The sequence below is a fragment of the Palaemon carinicauda genome, chromosome 30, assembly GCF_036898095.1.
Source record: "Palaemon carinicauda isolate YSFRI2023 chromosome 30, ASM3689809v2, whole genome shotgun sequence".
Classification (NCBI taxonomy): domain Eukaryota; kingdom Metazoa; phylum Arthropoda; class Malacostraca; order Decapoda; family Palaemonidae; genus Palaemon; species Palaemon carinicauda.
This window is the reverse complement of record NC_090754.1, coordinates 85,399,585-85,418,201: the sequence shown is the minus strand read 5'-3', so window position 1 is coordinate 85,418,201 and position 18,617 is coordinate 85,399,585. Positions and strand designations below refer to the sequence as shown.

General features: G+C 34.8%; 1 protein-coding gene across 3 annotated transcripts in view; it reads right to left on the bottom strand.

The window, feature by feature from the left end:
* The window catches only part of SPoCk (secretory pathway calcium atpase), a 146,800-nt gene extending 130,115 nt beyond the window's left edge, over positions 1-16,685 (bottom strand). Inside the window, exon 1 of one of the 3 annotated variants that reach the window (XM_068354137.1) lies at positions 16,502-16,685. Coding sequence is in view for 1 of the 3 variants with exons in the window: in XM_068354136.1 (XP_068210237.1) it covers positions 8,806-8,895 (90 nt within the window). In the remaining 2 variants the exon portion in view is untranslated. Of the gene's footprint in view, positions 1-8,805; positions 9,220-16,501 lie in introns of those variants that run through there. The other 2 variants (XM_068354140.1, XM_068354136.1) reach the window with 2 other exon arrangements.
* Positions 16,686-18,617: the final 1,932 nt, after the last annotated feature.

Below are 18,617 nucleotides of genomic sequence, written 5' to 3'. Positions count from 1 at the left end.
AACCCAAGAGAGAGAGAGAGAGAGAGAGAGAGAGAGAGAGAGAGAGCTGTGTACTTTAGCCTGAAACTGGGCTTCTTCTACCACGCCCATCATCCGCCATGGCTACAAACGTTCTGGTTTTTGTTGATGTTTCCAAAACGAGTTTTGTCGTCATTGTTTTTTCAACAAGTTTCATGTTTTTTTCTAACGAGTTCCATTGTTAATGTTTTTTCCCAACAAAATTTTTTAATTTTTTTTTTAACGAGTATCATTGTCAATGTTTTTCCAACGAGTTTCATTGCTAACGTTTTTCAGTTCCATTGTTAATGTATTTACTACGAGTTTCGTTGTTAATGTTTTTTTTCAACGAGTTCCGTTATCAATGGTTTTTCAACGAGTTTCGTTGTCAATGTTTTTTCAGCAAGATTCATTGTTAATAGTTTCGAGAGTTTTGTTGTTAAATGTTTTTAGAACGAGTTTTACTGTTGGTGTTTTTCCAACGAGTCTCGTTGTCACTGACGTAGTCAAATGAGCTTCAAGGTTCTCATTGCAAGAGATGTTTTGAACAAGATTCTTGTTTCAGATGTTTTTGAGCAAGATTCTCATTGCAAGATGTTTTGAACATGAGTTTCGTTGCAGGAGATGTTTTTGAGCAAGATTCTCATTGCAAGAGGTGTTTTTAAACAAGGTTCTCATTCCCAGAGGTGTTCTGTAAAAGAATCTCATGGCAAGAGAAGTTTTGAACAAGATTCTCATTGCAAATGTTTTTGAACAAGATTCTCATTGCAAATGTTTTTGAACAAGATTCTCACTCCAGGAGATGTTTACAGAAACGATTCTCTCGATGCTACCAAGGTTATTGAAACCGGGTCTTCGCAAACAGCCCTTATCCGTGACGATGTCTTGTGAAAACACGAACGACTCTTTGTTGGTGATGGTTCTTCAGACGATTTTAAAAGAACCAGAGTAGCGATGACTCTCCACTCCTTTAGGCTATAAGCCATAACTGAGTGGTCAATAAATCCCTTTGTTACACCCCCCCCCCTCTCTCTCTCTCTCTCTCTCTCTCTCTCTCTCTCTCTCTCTCTCTCTCTCTCTCTCTCTCTCTCTCCGTTGTTCCTAATTAATCGTCATTTCATAACATTCCGGTAGCTACCGTTGTTGATCCACTTCTAAGCCGAATTTTAAGGACCTTCGCCGCCCCCCCCCCCCCCAACGCCATTTAATTTGCATATTTCTGCCATAGGAAATACCTCTCTCTCTCTCTCTCTCTCTCTCTCTCTCTCTCTCTCTCTCTCTCTCTCTCTCTCTCTCTCTCTCATTCCATTTGTGGTTTCTTACCGTTGTCCCTTCATGAAAATAAAAGGGAGCACATACACAAATGGATAAAGAATACAAGGGAAAGATTATAAAAAAGGGGAAAAAAATATGAGAATATAGCAAGAGAATAATAACGAAAGGTTGGAAAGGACAGCGGATAAAGAGGAATAGAATAAGGATAAGGATATAGATAACCCAGGAGAAAAAAATAACAATTAAACGAAAAATAAAATAACAAAGAAAAAAACCTATTAATAGTAACCATTTGTGAGAACAGGAAAAAATTTATCAAAACCAAGAAAAAGAAAAACGTTTATTTAGCGAGACAAGAAAAAACACAATTTTCACAACCCCCCCCCCCCCAAAAAAGAAAAAAATATATTTTTGCGAGGAAAAAAAATTCACAAAAATATATTTTTGCGAGGAAAAAAAATTCACAAGTCCAAATAAAAAAAAAAAAACTTAAATTTTGCGAAAACAAGAACCACCAAAATTTACACAACCCTCTCCCCCCCAAAAAAAAAAACGAATTTTGAGAAAACAAGGAAAAACAAAATTTTCACAACCCCCCCCCAAAGGAATTTTGGTTCAGAGGCAGGAAAAATAGGATAGGACTCTCAAATCTTTTTCTCCATTCCCTTTGGTATCCCCCGAAATCCCTAGCCTGCGATTTAATTCTGCAATGAAATGGCAGCAGGAGCAGGAAGGGGGTAGGTGGGGCTGCTGTTTTTTTTTTTTTTTTTTGGGGGGGATTCCAATTTCCAATTGAAAGAATAAAAGTACAAAAAACAAAGAGAAAATGTAAATAATAACGAAAGTGTTCCAGCAAACACAAGTGATCCTTATTAGATAATTATCTTTATATATAAACTGTATAAGTCCCTTAAGAATACGGAAAATATAAAAAAATTAAAAAAGGCCCACTACATGAAAAGATCATCTTCGTGTCCTCCTACGCCTATTGACGCATAGGGCCTCGGTTAGATTTCGCCAGTCGTCTCTATATTGAGCTTTTAAATCAATACTTCTCCATTCATCATCTCTTACTTCAAGTTTTAGTCCTCAGCCACGTAGGCCTGGGTCTTCCAAATCTTCTAGTGCCTTGTGGAACCCAGTTGAAAGTTTGGTGAACTAATCTCTCTTGGGGAGTGCGAAGAGCATGACCAACCCATTTCCATCTACCTTTAATTCAATACTTCTTCATTCATCATCATCCACGTTACGCTTCGCAGTCCTCAGTCATATAGGCCTGGGTCTTCCAACTCTTCTAGTTCCTTGTGGAGCACAGTTGATAGTTTGATGAGCTAATCTCTCTCGGCGAGTGCGAAGAGCATGCCCAACCCATCTCCATCTACTCCCCATCATGATATAGACATATAGCACTCGAGTAATCTTAAGAGTATTGCCAAGCTTTAAGTGTTACAAAGGCAAATATACTATTAATTTTGCACCGAAATATTAGTTTTCCTAAATTAATACAGATATTGGTTCTCAATTCGGATAAGGGTCTGGCCACTAACCTTTCACTCGGTTGAAAAATGTATTTACTTCGAAAGGCCTTGAAGTCGAAACACATTCTCTCTCTCTCTCTCTCTCTCTCTCTCTCTCTCTCTCTCTCTCTCTCTCTCTCTCTCTCTCTCTCTCTCTCATGAGTCCGAATACCATTAAACTTCGGCAGAATCAATAAAACCCGAGACAAAATTGATTTAACTTTGGGACAAAATTAATTTCACTTTGGACCAAAAATAATTTAGCATTGGGACAATATTCATTTCACTTTGAAACAGTTAATTTCGCTTTGGAACAGAGTTTACTTCGCTTTGGGACAAAATTAATTTAGCTTTGGGACAAAATTAATTTCACTTTGGACCAAAAATAATTTAGCTTTGGGACAATATTCATTTCACTTTGGAACAGAATTTACTTCGCTTTGAATGTAATACTAAACGTCCAGCAAAATCGTAATTCCCACGATTAAAATAAATCATTCACAGGTCTACATAAGCTTTTCATATCATCGATTCCAGACCAAATCATTAAAGCCATAAAGCATTGACATTAAAAGCAATTTGAAAATCGTTCTAAAAATAAACAATCTACTTCTAAAACTAAATCTTAAATCGAAATTTCAAAATTCTTTTAAAGAAAATGTTTTTATTTGAATACGCAAAAATAAACGTCTGAGGAAACGTTTGGTTCTGCGTATTAGCAACCTTTCTTGATCTTGTTTGCGTGTGGGTAGGGGACATCACATACACCAAAGGGGAAATAAAGGTTAAAAGGTTAAAGGTGTCTAGTTTCGGTTTCATCAGAATTGAAGATCACCAGAACGTCAGTCGGGCAAGCCCCCCGCCCCTCTGTGGTGCCCCCCCTAGAAAACAACTCACAGTCCCGGCCTGGGATCGATCTGCCGCCATGCAAATGCTAGGCGAACAACACGTTAACACTGTACTAGCCATAAAAAACAACAACATAGGTTAGTTAAGAAGGACTGATCGACTCATCCCACAAAGCCACCTACACTTAAAAAACAGTCCCGTAATTTTAATGAAATTCTCCGTGAAAATCTACTGTTCTCAGCCGTATTTCAGTAAAGTACAGGCGACCGTAATTTTACCCTACTTTGTTATTATCTCTTAAGGATTGCTGACCGTAATATCACTCATTTACGCCAATTTATCCGTCTTTAAAACGGTAAATGCTTGGAAACCTTTATTTCAAGATTTTTACAGTTTTTTACGGCAAATTTTCAACACTATACCAATTAAATAATGAAGGAAAGACTTAGTAGGCTAGAGAGAGAGAGAGAGAGAGAGAGAGAGAGAGAGAGAGAGAGAGAGAGAGAGAGAGAGAGAGACTCGTGTAACCCAAGGCATTCCTGGAAAAGATCCTCCCTTCGTTCGGAATGATCAGCTGACATCTTTAAGGCCAGACATATTCAGGCATTGGTAATCAGCTGTTTTCTGTCATGTTACTTCTATTATTAGGGGAGAGTGGGAACAGATGGGAAAAATACATTTGCATGTTACGCGGTGTATAAATGATATGGGTTACGTTGTCAATTTGATCGGTCTACCTACACACACCAACGAAGTTGGAAGGAGGTTACGTTTTCGGCTGTTTGTGAGTGTGTGTGTTGGTTTAATGATAAAATAATCACCTTCCCAAAAATGTGTGTATTTTCAACAGAGGCGCTTCAGAAAATCCTGATAACACATCTTCAACCAGAGACTGCGACGCCTCCTCCAGGATTAGGACCCCTCTGCCTTGATCTTTCTCTTCCATTATTATTTCCTGACTTCAAAAAAATGTCTTCTAAACTAGAACTTACTTTTATGTGTACAGCGATACTCGTATAACATTCAGTCTTCCACTGTCTTGGGCTAGAGTTCTCTTGCTTGAGGGCACACTCGGGCACTCTAGGCTATCTAATTTCTCTTCCTCTTGTTTTGTTAGTTATTTTAGTTTATATATCAAATATTTGTTAAAGTTGTTAATGTTCTTATATTTTATTTTTCCCTTTCCTTTCCTCACGGGGCTGTTTTCCCTGTTGATGCCCCTGGGCTTGTAGCATCCGGCTTTTCCAGCTAGGGTTGTACCTTAGCAAGTAATAATAATAATAATAATAATAATAATAATAATAATAATAATAATAATAATAATAATAATAATAATACAATAGGTTCAATATTTAGCAAATTAATTATTGCTTGGATACGGTTCCTCATAAATATCAAAGCATAAAATCTATGAGAGGATTTAACGAGACTTATCCGAGGGGTGAAGACACGAGAGAAAAGGAAAAAGAAAACCAGCGAGAAAAGGTGGTGTAAAAAGGGGACTCTGTCCTCGCATACATTATCCAGATTACCTTCAAGAAGGGGAGAGGAGGCGGGGGAGTGAGTGAGGGGAGTGGGAGAGAGTGATGGGAGTGGGAGAGAGTGAGGGGAAGGGGTGAGAGTGAGGGGAAGGGGTGAGAGTGAGGGGAAGGGGTGAGAGTGAGGGGAAGGGTGAGTGAGTGAGGGGTGTGGGAGAGAGTGAGGGGAAGGGGGGAGAGAGAGAGAGAGAGAGAGAGAGAGAGAGAGAGAGAGAGAGAGAGAGAGAGAGAGAGAGAGAGAGACATACTTAGGACATCTCAAACGTTTTATTACACAGATACTCACAGGGCAGTAATCCCTCTATACCTTTAATACTTTTTTTCTTTCTTTCTTTGTCAAAACAAATTCTTAATTGTTCGTTTCATGGAATGAGAAGTATAAAAATACAAATTGAGAGTTAGGAGACCGACAAACACGTCATGGGAGAGAAAAAATATATCGGAGTAATTCGACTGTGATAGAACTGATATTAAGGTCACGAAGAGATGTTGGCTTGTAAAAATCACACGTGTAATTGCGTAATTATATATATATATATATATATATATATATATATATATATATATATATATATATATATATATATATATTACTTGCTACGCTACAACCCTAAATGGAACAGAAGGATGCTATAAGCCCAGGGGCTCCAACAGGGAAAATAGCCCAGTGAGGAAAGGAAACAAATAAAATAAAATATTTCAAGAAAAGGAAACAACATTCACAATAAATATCTCCTATATAAATTATAAAACTTTAACAAAACAAGAGGAAGATAAGATAGAATAGTGTTCCCGAGTGTACCCTCAAGCAAGAGAACTCTAGCCCAAGGCAGTGGGAGACCACGGTACAGAGGCTATGACACTATATATATATATATATATATATATATATATATATATATATATATATATATATATATATATATATATATATATCATATATATATTATAATATATATATATAATATATATACATATATATATATATATATATATATATATATATATATATATATATATACATATATATATATATATATATATATATATATTATATATATACATATATTATATATATATATATATATATATATATATATATATATATAAATAAATATAGTGTGTAGTATTTTTTTTACCAGATGTTATAATACAACTACTACGTACATGGCCTTCAAAACCTGTATCACAACATCAACAAGAGGGGCACTCAGTAGTGCGCAGACATCCGCCAAGGCAGCTTATTTCTCGACCTTGACCTTTGACCTTAACATGTATTAATTGGCGTGGATTTTCATACACTCAAATATGAAACAAGTTTGAAGTCTCTATGACAACGATGTCCAAACTTATAGCTGATTGAATGAACTGAACATTTTGCTTGAACGTGACCTTGACCTTTGACCTTGACATTCCAAATTTAATCACTTCCAGCTTTTCATATAACAGTTAATCCTGCAAGTTTTATTATTCTACGATTAAAATTGTTGCCAGGAAGCTGTTCACAAACAAACATACACACAGGGGCTAAAATACAACCTCCTTCCAACTTCGTTGGCGGAGGTAATTATAACTTAATGGGTAGTACATTTCCGGTTCCATGGAGAAATATGCAATCTTAAGTCATCCACAAAATTTTGAATCACAAAAATTAAGAGAAAAAAAAACGTGAATAATCGAGAAGTATCTGATAAAATCTTAAGAATATTGTCCTAAACCACTTCATTCTCAACTAGTTTTGATACGACTTAAAGGTTTTAAAGGTCACTCGTGACAGGCAGGGGCAATGAACTGAACAATGCCCTAATTACTGACCATATATTACTACTTGCCAAGCTACAACCCTAGCTAAAAGGAAATAAGCTAAAAGAGAAATAATTAACAATTAAAATAAAATTAACAATTAAATTAAAATATTTTAAAAACTAACATTAAATTAAATCTTTCATGTATAAACTATAAAACCTTTTTTAAAAATAAAAGAGGAAGAGACGTAAACTAGAATAGTGCGCCCGAGTGTACCCTCAAGCAAGAGAACTCTATTCCAAGGCAGTGGAACTTGTGGAAGACCAGTGTACCAAGGCTATGGTACTACCCAAAACTAAAGAGTGTCCTCCAAGAAGAACTGCTTACCACAGCTTAAGAGTCAGCCCACCAAGCTAGGATCTTGGAGGACCAGGCAATGGCTGCTGATGACTCAGCAAGTAGACCTATAGGTTTCCCCAACACCCCAAATCCTTAGCTCACAAAGATGGTGATGTTGCAGACTCAACATGAAACTACCGAGCTTGAGCTGGGACATTTCCCTTTGGCTAAAGCTTACATTTAACTCTCTCTCTCTCTCTCTCTCTCTCTCTCTCTCTCTCTCTCTCTCTCTCTCTCTCTCTCTCTCTCTCTCTCTCTCTCAACTCCAGTGATACATATTGTTTATTTGTATTAATTACTGCTGAATTTCCTTTCATAAAAGAATTAGCAGTATTAATGAATATCCGATTTTAAGTTTATTCTGCATAAGCACACCTTTTAAAATGTATATACCTGAACGCTACACACGTTTATGTTTAAGAATTTGGAATCTGCACATAGACGTGCTTTGGTTATACGCTACAGCAAGACACGCCAAGAGGTTGCAGTTTAATGGGGACTATTACAAAAACGTAAACAAGTAAGGTTACTAAACCTATGCAAGAGTGGTTGCGCAAAATAGCAAGAGTACGTAGACGAGGAGGTTGGCATTTACTCTCAATTTAGAGTAGCAAGAACAGACAACGGGGTAGGGAAGGGAAGGCTCTTGTTCCTAGGTTAGTTTCCCGGGAGAAGAAAGCAAGAAGAAGAACGCCTGGCGCATACTAATCATCTCGACTCCCTACTACCACAGAGTACTAGAGGATGCCCATACGAATATAATCTCTGAGATAAAAACGCCTAAAAGACTAACTGATCTGTCCTACACTTCTCGTTCTTTAACAGGATTGATATTTCAAGCTAAGAAAGCTTTTCTTCGAAATGCAAGACGTTTTAGATATCTAAAGGGCAATATATTTAAAGACCGATCTCGTCTTACAGAGAGGGTGTGACCTTGAAGTTTACACGGGGTGGTAAGGTGAATCACAAAACGACCACTCAGGGCACCTTTGTTTAAAAATATACAGTGCAATAACTTCACGGTTGTTGTTGTTGTTGTTGTTTTTATAACCGACACCCAACTTGTTTCAATCTCTAAGCCCTTTCATTTCTACCGCTAAGGAATGATGCAAAATTATGGATTAAATTTTAAATCGTGGATGATTGTCAAAAACGAGTTATTTAAATTAAATAGCTACAAGCTTTTATAACTTCAAAGATTAGTTTAAACTGATGTGCAGGTGTTTAAAATACACTGCACAATCTTTGCTTGTCAAAGGTAACAACAACCGAGGTTTTTACATGAGCAAAAAGTCGTTACGACGGAGAGGCAAGGACTTCAATGAAGGAAAAAAATAAATTGGGAGCAAAACTGTTACAATATAACACTCAGTTAAAGCTATTATATTCTAACATCTACTAGATTACTCATAACACATGACAAACCCTAAAACAGTATATTCAATGAAATGCAAAATCCAAAACCATTTGTAAACAAAACTTACTCCCACATACACAGTAGCGGCGTATCCATTCTGTCTCTGCTGGTAATCATACGGACTACCAACCTTGTGGATTCTCGATGAAATTCTCATTTTCCTAAAACTCAAAAAACTTCTCGTGAAATTTATCAATCTGTGATTTTTCTTTACGGGTTGCACACCATTACATAGGTGTCACTTCGTAAATATACACTTCATTACTCGATGAAAATATGCAAGATCTCTTAACTGAATCGATACAAGGTTTGCCCCAGGGGGAAAAAAATCAACGAATTGAAGACATTAAAATATCATAACTTTTATATCATAGCTATCCCAGCCAGTTAAAAAAAATGGCGATTTTTTCAAGGGTTACTGGTGTAAATGAGGGTATTAAATTAACACGATGCACTGGCGCTCTCATACCGGATTTCACAACTATTGGAACTACTGTTTATCAACAGCTGTATCAAACTAATAAGTCGAGCTTAATGTTCTACAAAACTTCAGACTCTGACCTGCCCATCAACAAGTAGATATCTTATCTTTCTTTTTTTTCCTACTTTCAATCGACACCTTATCTCCCTTACTAATGCATAGGCAAGAGAAACGAAATTTAGGCTAAGGCCAATCACACACTTTAGTAGGATAAGCATTCGTCATCCCTGAGGTAATTATCAAAGTTCAAACTTGCAGCAAATGTTTTTAGGTAAACAGGCTGACATGTCTCTTTTTTTAGTTTGCATATGAAATGTTTTAATATTGTTACTGTTCTTAAAATATTTGATATTAATTGTTTATTACTTCTCATATAGTTTATTTATTTCCTTTTTTCCTTTCCTCACTGGGCTATTTTTCCTTGTTGGGGGCCCTTGGGCTTATAGCATCCTGCTTTTCCAACTAGGGTTGTAGCTTAGCTAGTGATAATATATTTGACAAATATCCAAGAACACTTCTACACTTAAATAACATGTTTTTTTTTTTTTTTAGACAAAATGAGGCTTATAAAATATCCTTTAAAAGAATTTGATAAGATTGACTTATTTATAAAATTTGGTCCATAACTTTAGAATCTAACTTAAGTTGGATAGAAAATAAATAAGAGCATTTATAACCATTTCAAAATTACCTCTACCAAAACAAACAAACACACACCCACTTCCTTGTGGAAATTCAAACCGAGAAAGGAAGAAAATACTTTTCAATTCCAAACTTCCCCTAAATTCATTATTTCACAGACAGATAGCTCTGGAATTCCTTAAGCAAAGATTCCTGATAACAAACTTAATATGCTTAGAACATGTTGTCCTGACGGGTAGTTTGTAAATAACAAATCAAGTCTATAACACCTTTGGTATTCTCTTAAAAAGACATTCAAGGCAAATCTGAACAAACATAAGATTATTACATCAACTACTTGAACCCTAATCTTAAAACACTCAAAACAGATAAAGCCAAGACTCTTTGTACGCATCCATGACTCTGCTAAACAGTATTAACAATCAACAGAGGTACAGTACACCAGATTTATCACCAATCATAGATACAGTAGTACTTTTAAAACCTCACAGGGAACTGTATTTAAATGACTCCTTTAGAGATAAGGTTTATAATTACGCTTTCACATTCTAAAATAGTTACTTCAAACAGTAAGAAGGTTAAGTTGTTAAAATGTAAGTGACCTATTATCTAAATAACTGATAGACCAAACACTTACTCATACTTCTCTATAATCAAGAGCTTTAAAAAAAATAGCATTATGGTATGTACCATGGGGCTACTAATACAGCATTCTATAACTAATTAAGATTTGGAATAATATGGGTATGGATTATTTCTTAAGAAAGGGTCGTTAACAAAGTTACAGCAATACCTCTATAAGGACTCAAGTTGACAAATAAAATTTATGAAATCAAAACAATTCCCTTGTTAGTATCTCCTTGGAAATAAGTTAACAGGATAATTATGGATTCAGATACAGTACTCTAAAGGGGAAGGAAACTGATGTTGTAAAACTGTCAGGCTTTTATGTATCCAACCGATACTACAAATAGTGTCATTAAAATTTTTTATTTTTCCTTGCTTCCTTTCCTCACTGGGCCATTTTCCCTGTTGGGGCCCCTAGGCTTATAGCATCCTGCTTTTCCAACTAGGGTTATAGCTTAGCAAGTAATAATAACTGTTGACAATGGCCTTAATTTCTTTTTTACTTTCTCAGAACATAAAAAGAGTCCATGGGAACAAATTACAGTAAACAAAATAATCTAGTAGGATGTGTCACTGCAGTTAGTTTGATTGGACTCACTTAGGATGTAAAACTGTACCATACAAATCATAATAAAACTTTACCTTTTAATTTAACTTTACAAGGATTATAAGGGTTAAAGTTCCTCCCCCTTCTTTAGGTAGGATGAAGGATCTTGGTTTAGATTACGAAGTATCCTTGTACTTTATTCAGCATGTACCCCATTCCATCCAAACAAAATAAAAAAGGCTTGAAATTGATGCAAAAAAATTAACCAAATGGCTTATGATCCTTATTTATCTTTATTCATTCATGTGCTATGCTGCTAAACCATTTCATTTCGTTATAATATCATAGGTTCTCTAATATATCCCATTCTGAATTCAAGCCCTACTATCCACTTTAGTTATCATCCTGTCCATAACCTTGCAATTATAATATTTACTGAATTGAGTTTCCGGAAACGCTGATATTTGCAAGTTCTGCATATGTCTAAGCTGAATTTGAAAATGTACCATAACTTGGAGAGAACTGAACATAAGTGCATCTACAAATAATTTTCATTGCTATATTTATGGGCTCAAAATGTGTGAATCTTGGTGAGGGATCTATGGTCGTGGTTCAATCACGCCCCAGTTTTCTATACCAACACTCAATGAGTGAGCGAGCTAGGTTTATTCCTGGCATTCCATGCATCTCTTTTTCTCTGGTATATTCAGCCATAAATATGCCTTAGAAATGGTGTTACAGGAGCATTTCACGGAGCGACACAGGTCGAGCCCAGAAATGTGTGATGATTCAGTAAAGAAGATCCTCTACTTACAAACTTAATGGGTTTTAAGAAGCTGTTTGCAAAGTGAATTGTCTAAGTCAAATTCTATTGAATTTTGATCTAGGGTAGGCATAACCTAACTCCCAGAAAGATGAACAGACTATAGTCTCCCTTACGCCAGCAACGACTCTCCTTAAAGGTACAGTGCTAGTTAATTTGTCAAATAATACCTCAGGATACAAAATTAATTCATTCTGGATTGGCTTTTGTAACATGATTTTTTCATATAAAAAAATAGAATAAAATAAAGCCAAATACAATTGAATCATTCAATGCAGTATACATAACCTAACAGCGCAAATTTAGTTTTGTATCCTGCCTAATTTTTTGTAATATGCGGCAAAAAAGTCTATGTATGATGTTTCGTAAAATGAGATTTTTGTATCTAGAGGTTTCACTGGTATTTCTATTTTCTATTGCGAATTACTATTACTGTAATTTGTATTAATTTTTCATGTTAGGGTGTTAAAATTTGCTTTTATATAACACTACAATCCTTTAAAAGGGAGTGCACAGCATGTGTATTTATATGATGAGCGGAACGCAAAGTGATTTTCCTTTCTTTCTTATGGGAAAATTATTTTTCGTTTGCGAGCTTCCTTTTGGAAAGGATTAAACTCACGAACCAATGTCCCACTGTACAAAATTTCTTGTGGTACCTTCAAAAAGTATGTCTTTCCTTTACCATAAAGTAGCTACCATAGTTTGGGCACCTCAACAAAATTTATGACCACGCAACATTTTATCAGTAGGTTCTTCATGATTAAAACAATTTCAAATGACCGTGTAATATCAATGTTCATAACTGTGGCGCACACATCTTGCCAAAATAAAATGAAAGAACTGTACAAAAATTGCGATAGGGTTTGTTTCTACAATGAAGGTAAGTGATCGACAGAAAACAGAAGTCATGTGAGCATAAAAAGGATACTGATTAATTATTTCATTTATATGATGACTTTAATGGTGGCCTGGTTCGAGTGATGAGAAAATAGGAATCTAGAAACAATTATTCAAAGTTGAAACTCTTTGTTTGCAAGAAAAGTTGTACAGTACGTTATTTAAGAAAGTGATTCGACAGACAAGAAAGACGCTGGGAGGATAAGAATACGTGTTCCATTGTATATGCTGGGAATTGAAAGTGTTAATATACAGTGACGTATACCAAAAAATACCTTAACAGTCTTATCTATATATGAATAGTAATAACATAAATATATAAATGTATTCGTGGGGTTAGGTAACAAAGACAGGCGTGAAAAGCACAAATCTACGAATATTTGCTGTCCTAGGGTGGGTTAACTCCAAACCTACCAACCCAATACCAATTGCCTAAGAGTGGTCGAATAACGCACTAAATACTGCCTCATATTATTCTTGTTGGGTTTCTATCACCATAAATATAATGAATGAAGACATTTCAGGGTTAATAAATGATACTTTAATTACTAGCAAAACTGGAGTTCACTGTTAAGAAATGGACGAGTGCAAGCTAGTGTGGAATTTTTCTCTATGCTGTACTGTATATTTAATATGAGGCTTGGGCTTAATAACTTAAAATGTGAAGTATATTTCTCACTCCATGTCCATTGTTTACTTTTGGGAGACTGATTAGGAGTCATCACGCATGTAGTTTGTATTTACTTTTGCTAGCTGTTCTGTTTTTTGTATGACATAATTATTAACTCTATCTTTTAACCAATTACGAGCTTCTAAATATCTGTGCACAAGTTGTTCTAAGTAATTCTTTTTTCACCCCTTCAGCTGCAGCATGACTACCATTACATAATGATGTCTCCTAGATGTAAGTACAGTACAATCTATTTCAAAATTTAGTGTAATATCACTTATTTTGGTAATTAATTATGTTGAAAATGTTCTCTGTTCAGGATATAGTTATTGTTGCTCATGTGAAAGTAGAAAATATCCTCAATATAATGACCCACAGAGCACACCCATGTACAGCTTGCCAGAACTGAGGAGTGTAGCAAGCCACAGCGAAGCATAAACCATTAGAAGGACAGGAAGTGAATTATAGATTATGATACAGTACTTTAAATTCCAGCCACATATCTTGTGTTTATTTTGCATTTCTGACCATTATTATTGCTGCAAATCACTCATTTTGGCCATTTCCCCACCCAAAATCCTGTTTCCCACTGGAATCCCGCATAATCGTCTTATACAAGGGGGTCCCAAAAAGCATAAACGAGTGGTTTGCCCCAATAATCATGGACTGAAATGCATAAAACACAAGATAGCAAATAAGAAAAATATATGATTCATGTATTTGGCTAAAGATTAAAGTATTATATATTTACCTACAGTATTTTTGTAAATGTACAGTACACGTACACAGTAAGACTAAAATACACATAAAAGAAATCCCTCCCACCTACATATATGTACAGCATCAACATAACACTGTTGATCTTATCAAAAAGCACTCGCTAATACCGTAGTAGCTATTACTGTTATATACTTACTATCCCCACAGTACAACTTAATTAACTTGATGTTCACTATTTTTGGCAGGGCGACTCACGACATTGAAACTCACTTTAGAAGTAGCCTATACAGTATCTATATTACTAATGTAAAGTACGGTATTTTGTATACAGTACTATACAGTCGTTAATATAACAATAACATTATAGTACTATTACACAATGAATTTATTAATACAATAAAAATTAGAAGAAAATGCATCTACCCAGCAACACTAATCGTTTATGTTCGAGGTTCTACCCAATAATTCTGAAGCATGATGCAACTTTTTGAGCCGTTAACTGTTTGGCGAGTGGGGTAGCGTCATGTGCGTATCACATTTCATACTAAAATTACTGTAAGTACACTGAATATTTACAACACAACGTGATTCTACACAAAAAAGGATCATGGGAGATGCACACGCAAGGCGAGATGATGCAAGATTGAGGCCGAGTAATGGGCTGTGAGGAGAGGAAAATGTCGCGAAGGAACGGGGTTTGTTTGAAATAGTCAGACCGCAAGAGTACTTATCACAAATATGAAATTTTTTATTCAATAGGTTATGCAGTTCTCTGCAAATCTGCAAAGACAGAACCCACGAATATTGAGGGGTACACGGTATACGCCTTTTCTAGTTGTGGTGTATGGGTAAAGATTAACAAAAATAAGGGTTCTAGAAAAACTGAACAGATATTTTGCTTCCTACACTGCTGCATATAAAAAATTAGTAGTTCTAGTTACTGGATTTCTTTTCTATAAAGCCTTATTCATACTAATTGGGTTTATATTATGCAACATTTTATGGAAACAGTCCACTTATGCAAAGAGGTGATTATAAGGTTTCTTTTCAATGATAGCTTAGGGTAAGGGTTGAGTCTCAGGGGGGGAAAACCCTCAATAAGTAAGAGCACGATAATTTAGGTTAGGTTACGCGGGAATACAATGGGTTAGTACATAACTCATTGCCTTGAACCTTGAACACATAGCAGTCACCATGGAAAACAAAATTCTAATAAGACCGACGATATTGCTTGTAAACCCCAGTCATACGCTATTAGTAGGATTGGACAGTGTGCAGGTAGTTAGGTTACCAAAATTTTGGTCAGCCAACATACGTGTCCACTTGGCTATTGCATGTAGAGAAACTGCGTACCACTTACGAGAACAAAGGAACAATGAGGTGCTGTACAGTACTGATTATTCCAAAGCAAAGCGAGCCAGAGTGGAGCAATGATCCGTATATAATTAGTTACGTACCGTAGGATTTAAATAAATATAGAAAATAATTCCTTTCGTAAACACTACTGGTACGCTGACGAGTTGCAACAGCTGGTATACTGTAATTGTAGTTACAGACGGAACAACATAATGAGCACAAAAATTAGTTTTTCCTGTAGTAAATAATGTTCTTTTACTAAATTTGACCTTCACTTCAACAGCAAAAAAAACCAAAAACATGTTGGATTGTCTAATAACAGGAATATTTTTTTTTTTATAGAAATCTAATAGCTTTAGCTCTGCTCGCAGAAAAAGAACAACCTCAAGCTATGTACTGGTAAGTGGTACATGCTGAACTGCAAACGCTAATCCCATTGATTACTATATTTTGGATATTTACGTTTTTATTTGAAGTAGAAGTGTCAATTTCGGAGAAAAGTTATGTTTTTCTATATGAAACACCTGTCTTTTAGTATTAACGCTTTTTCAGTCCGTAACTATAATAAAACCCACCAGCCAATTCCTCATTTCCTAACTAAAACTGGCTAACCAGCCGTAAGTCATTCCTCCACATTAAATCTAATCATTCATACATCTGGAGCTACAAAATCTCAGCTCGAACGTTCTTTACGGTAAGATTGAGGGAAATACTATACCATTAATACCCCACCGTAAGGTAAGGGTTGCCCACGTCATGACCATCTTACATATCTGGCAACTTTCTCATTACGCTACGCTAACTAGATTAATATAACTAAGTTCAAGTTGTTATTAATAGAATTATCTAAGATAATCCAATCAAATACTATTCAAGTACAACACATCTAGAGGTAAAAGTTAATTTTGGTTATGGCATAGGGGTGAAATCCGAAAGTATCTATCAGCTGTTTCAAGAGGCTACGGTAATAGACAATAAAAGGACAATTAATCCTTACCTTATTCAATTCAGCGAAGACCCTTCGGCTTCATGGGTAATAATAACCCTATTAGCCAAGTTAGTGCAAGAATACGTACTTTCAATATTCGAAAAAAGGACAAAATTCCATGAGTGATGGAGCACAAAAAATCAATCGTGTCGGGATGTTGTGTTGTTTCCCATGGAATAGTTGTTAATGATTAATATCCTTAGAGTACTAACTTACTATGAAGAGGTGTTCACATTAAGTTGCCAAAGCTAATAATAGTAAGGTATTATCCATCCTGCTTTCAAGGTAGAATGGGATAAAGGTAAGGATTAATAATTTAATGAATAATGTTGTTTATGGTACAGGTAAATAAACTTAACTACAGTATTAAATATGAGTTTAGAAGCTTTGCACCAATGTATTATGCAATAAAGTGCCCGCAAACTTATTTTGCGGAGTGAGCAGTTAGAAACCATTTTTAGAGATTAGTGTTAGGAACCAGATACTCAGCAACTATCTTATGAAAAGGGCTAGGAGAAATTATTATCTAATGTTCTTATCTATTATATTATTTCTAATATATTGGCATAAAGTAATACATAATATCTGTAAAAAAGATATGAACTTTTCATAAATATCGACATAGCATCGTGTTTAGAAATTGTCTTTGGGGGTATTTTTGAAAAGAGCAAAATCAAATGAAAATATTACTGCTAAAATTTATTTCAACATGTTTCCAGATAACCAAATATTAATACATATCAATTAAAGTTATCTATGTAAAAGAGCCTTTCTACACCATCGTGCAACTATACCGAGATACAGTTAAGGAAAAAATGCCAGAAAAAGAACTATTTTCAAACGATTATCTCAGAGGAAAGGACAGCTGAAAAGGTATATACCCTTGGAAAGGGCAAATGAATCTCAGTTATCGGCTGTTATATATATTGTTTTATTTTGCTACTGGTCTTTTACAGTTTGATAGTGTTTTTCATACCGAGCTGCTTTTTCACGATTAATATAATCGAAGATGGGCGCTTTGGTTATTCATATTCATACGATGTTGTGCACAGCTACGAGAAGTAAGCTAAGAAAAGCCTATATTCTATATATGTCAATGTTTATAATGAGTTATTGCTTTATATAGAGGTTATTCTAACTTTATCTTTTTTCAAGAAATACGCATGATTTGCCTTGATTTTAGTGATCCCTTCGATCAAGTAATCATAAGTCACTTGTTTTCAAACTTAAACAGATAATAGTAGGTGGCCATTTTAATAGCACCGTTATTAATTCTATAAGTAATAATATTGTATAGGGTAGTTGTTAATGAACACACCTGTGAACATAGGAATTCAGTATCTGGTGTTCCCAAGAGTAATGTTCTACGCCTGTTACTTTTTTAGGCCTAAAACAAGTCTGCGATATGTGCAGAGGATGCTACTCTCTTTGCACCAATTCCATTTGAAAGTAACCTAGACGTGCAGTTGCCAAATCCCTTAATAAAAATCTATCTTAAAGTAGAGTCTGGTACATATTATGGGGGATGAAGATGAACGCATTCAAAATTGAAAGTATATTTGTAAGAATGTCGAGCTAGGTGTTTAACTGTAGTGTATACAAATCAATTAAAATCTTATGTGTGATTACTAGTGTACTTTTGAGGAACACATTCTGTCTCTTTCAATTGGACAAAAATAGGTTTAGTGAAACAGTCTTTAAAGACTTTTTTTGTAATCAACCTATCTTGATTTTTCATTCTTTCATTTATATTCATTACTTATTAGGTTATTAACTATTATTATAATTTTTATTATTAAGATTATTCTTTATTCTATTATCATTATTATAACTAGTAACATTGATAATATTAATTACGTTAATAATTTTGACAGCATATATAATCTATTAAGCTACTAATATGATTGATACCATATTTTTAATATTATTGATAATGTTATTATTATTATTATTATTATTATTATTATTATTATTATTATTATTATTATTATTATTATTATTATTATTATTATTATTATTATTATTATTATTATTATTATTATTATTATTATTATTATCATTATTATTATTATTATCATCATCATATATTCGCCTAAGAAATTGATCTTTCTGTGTTGTTGAATCT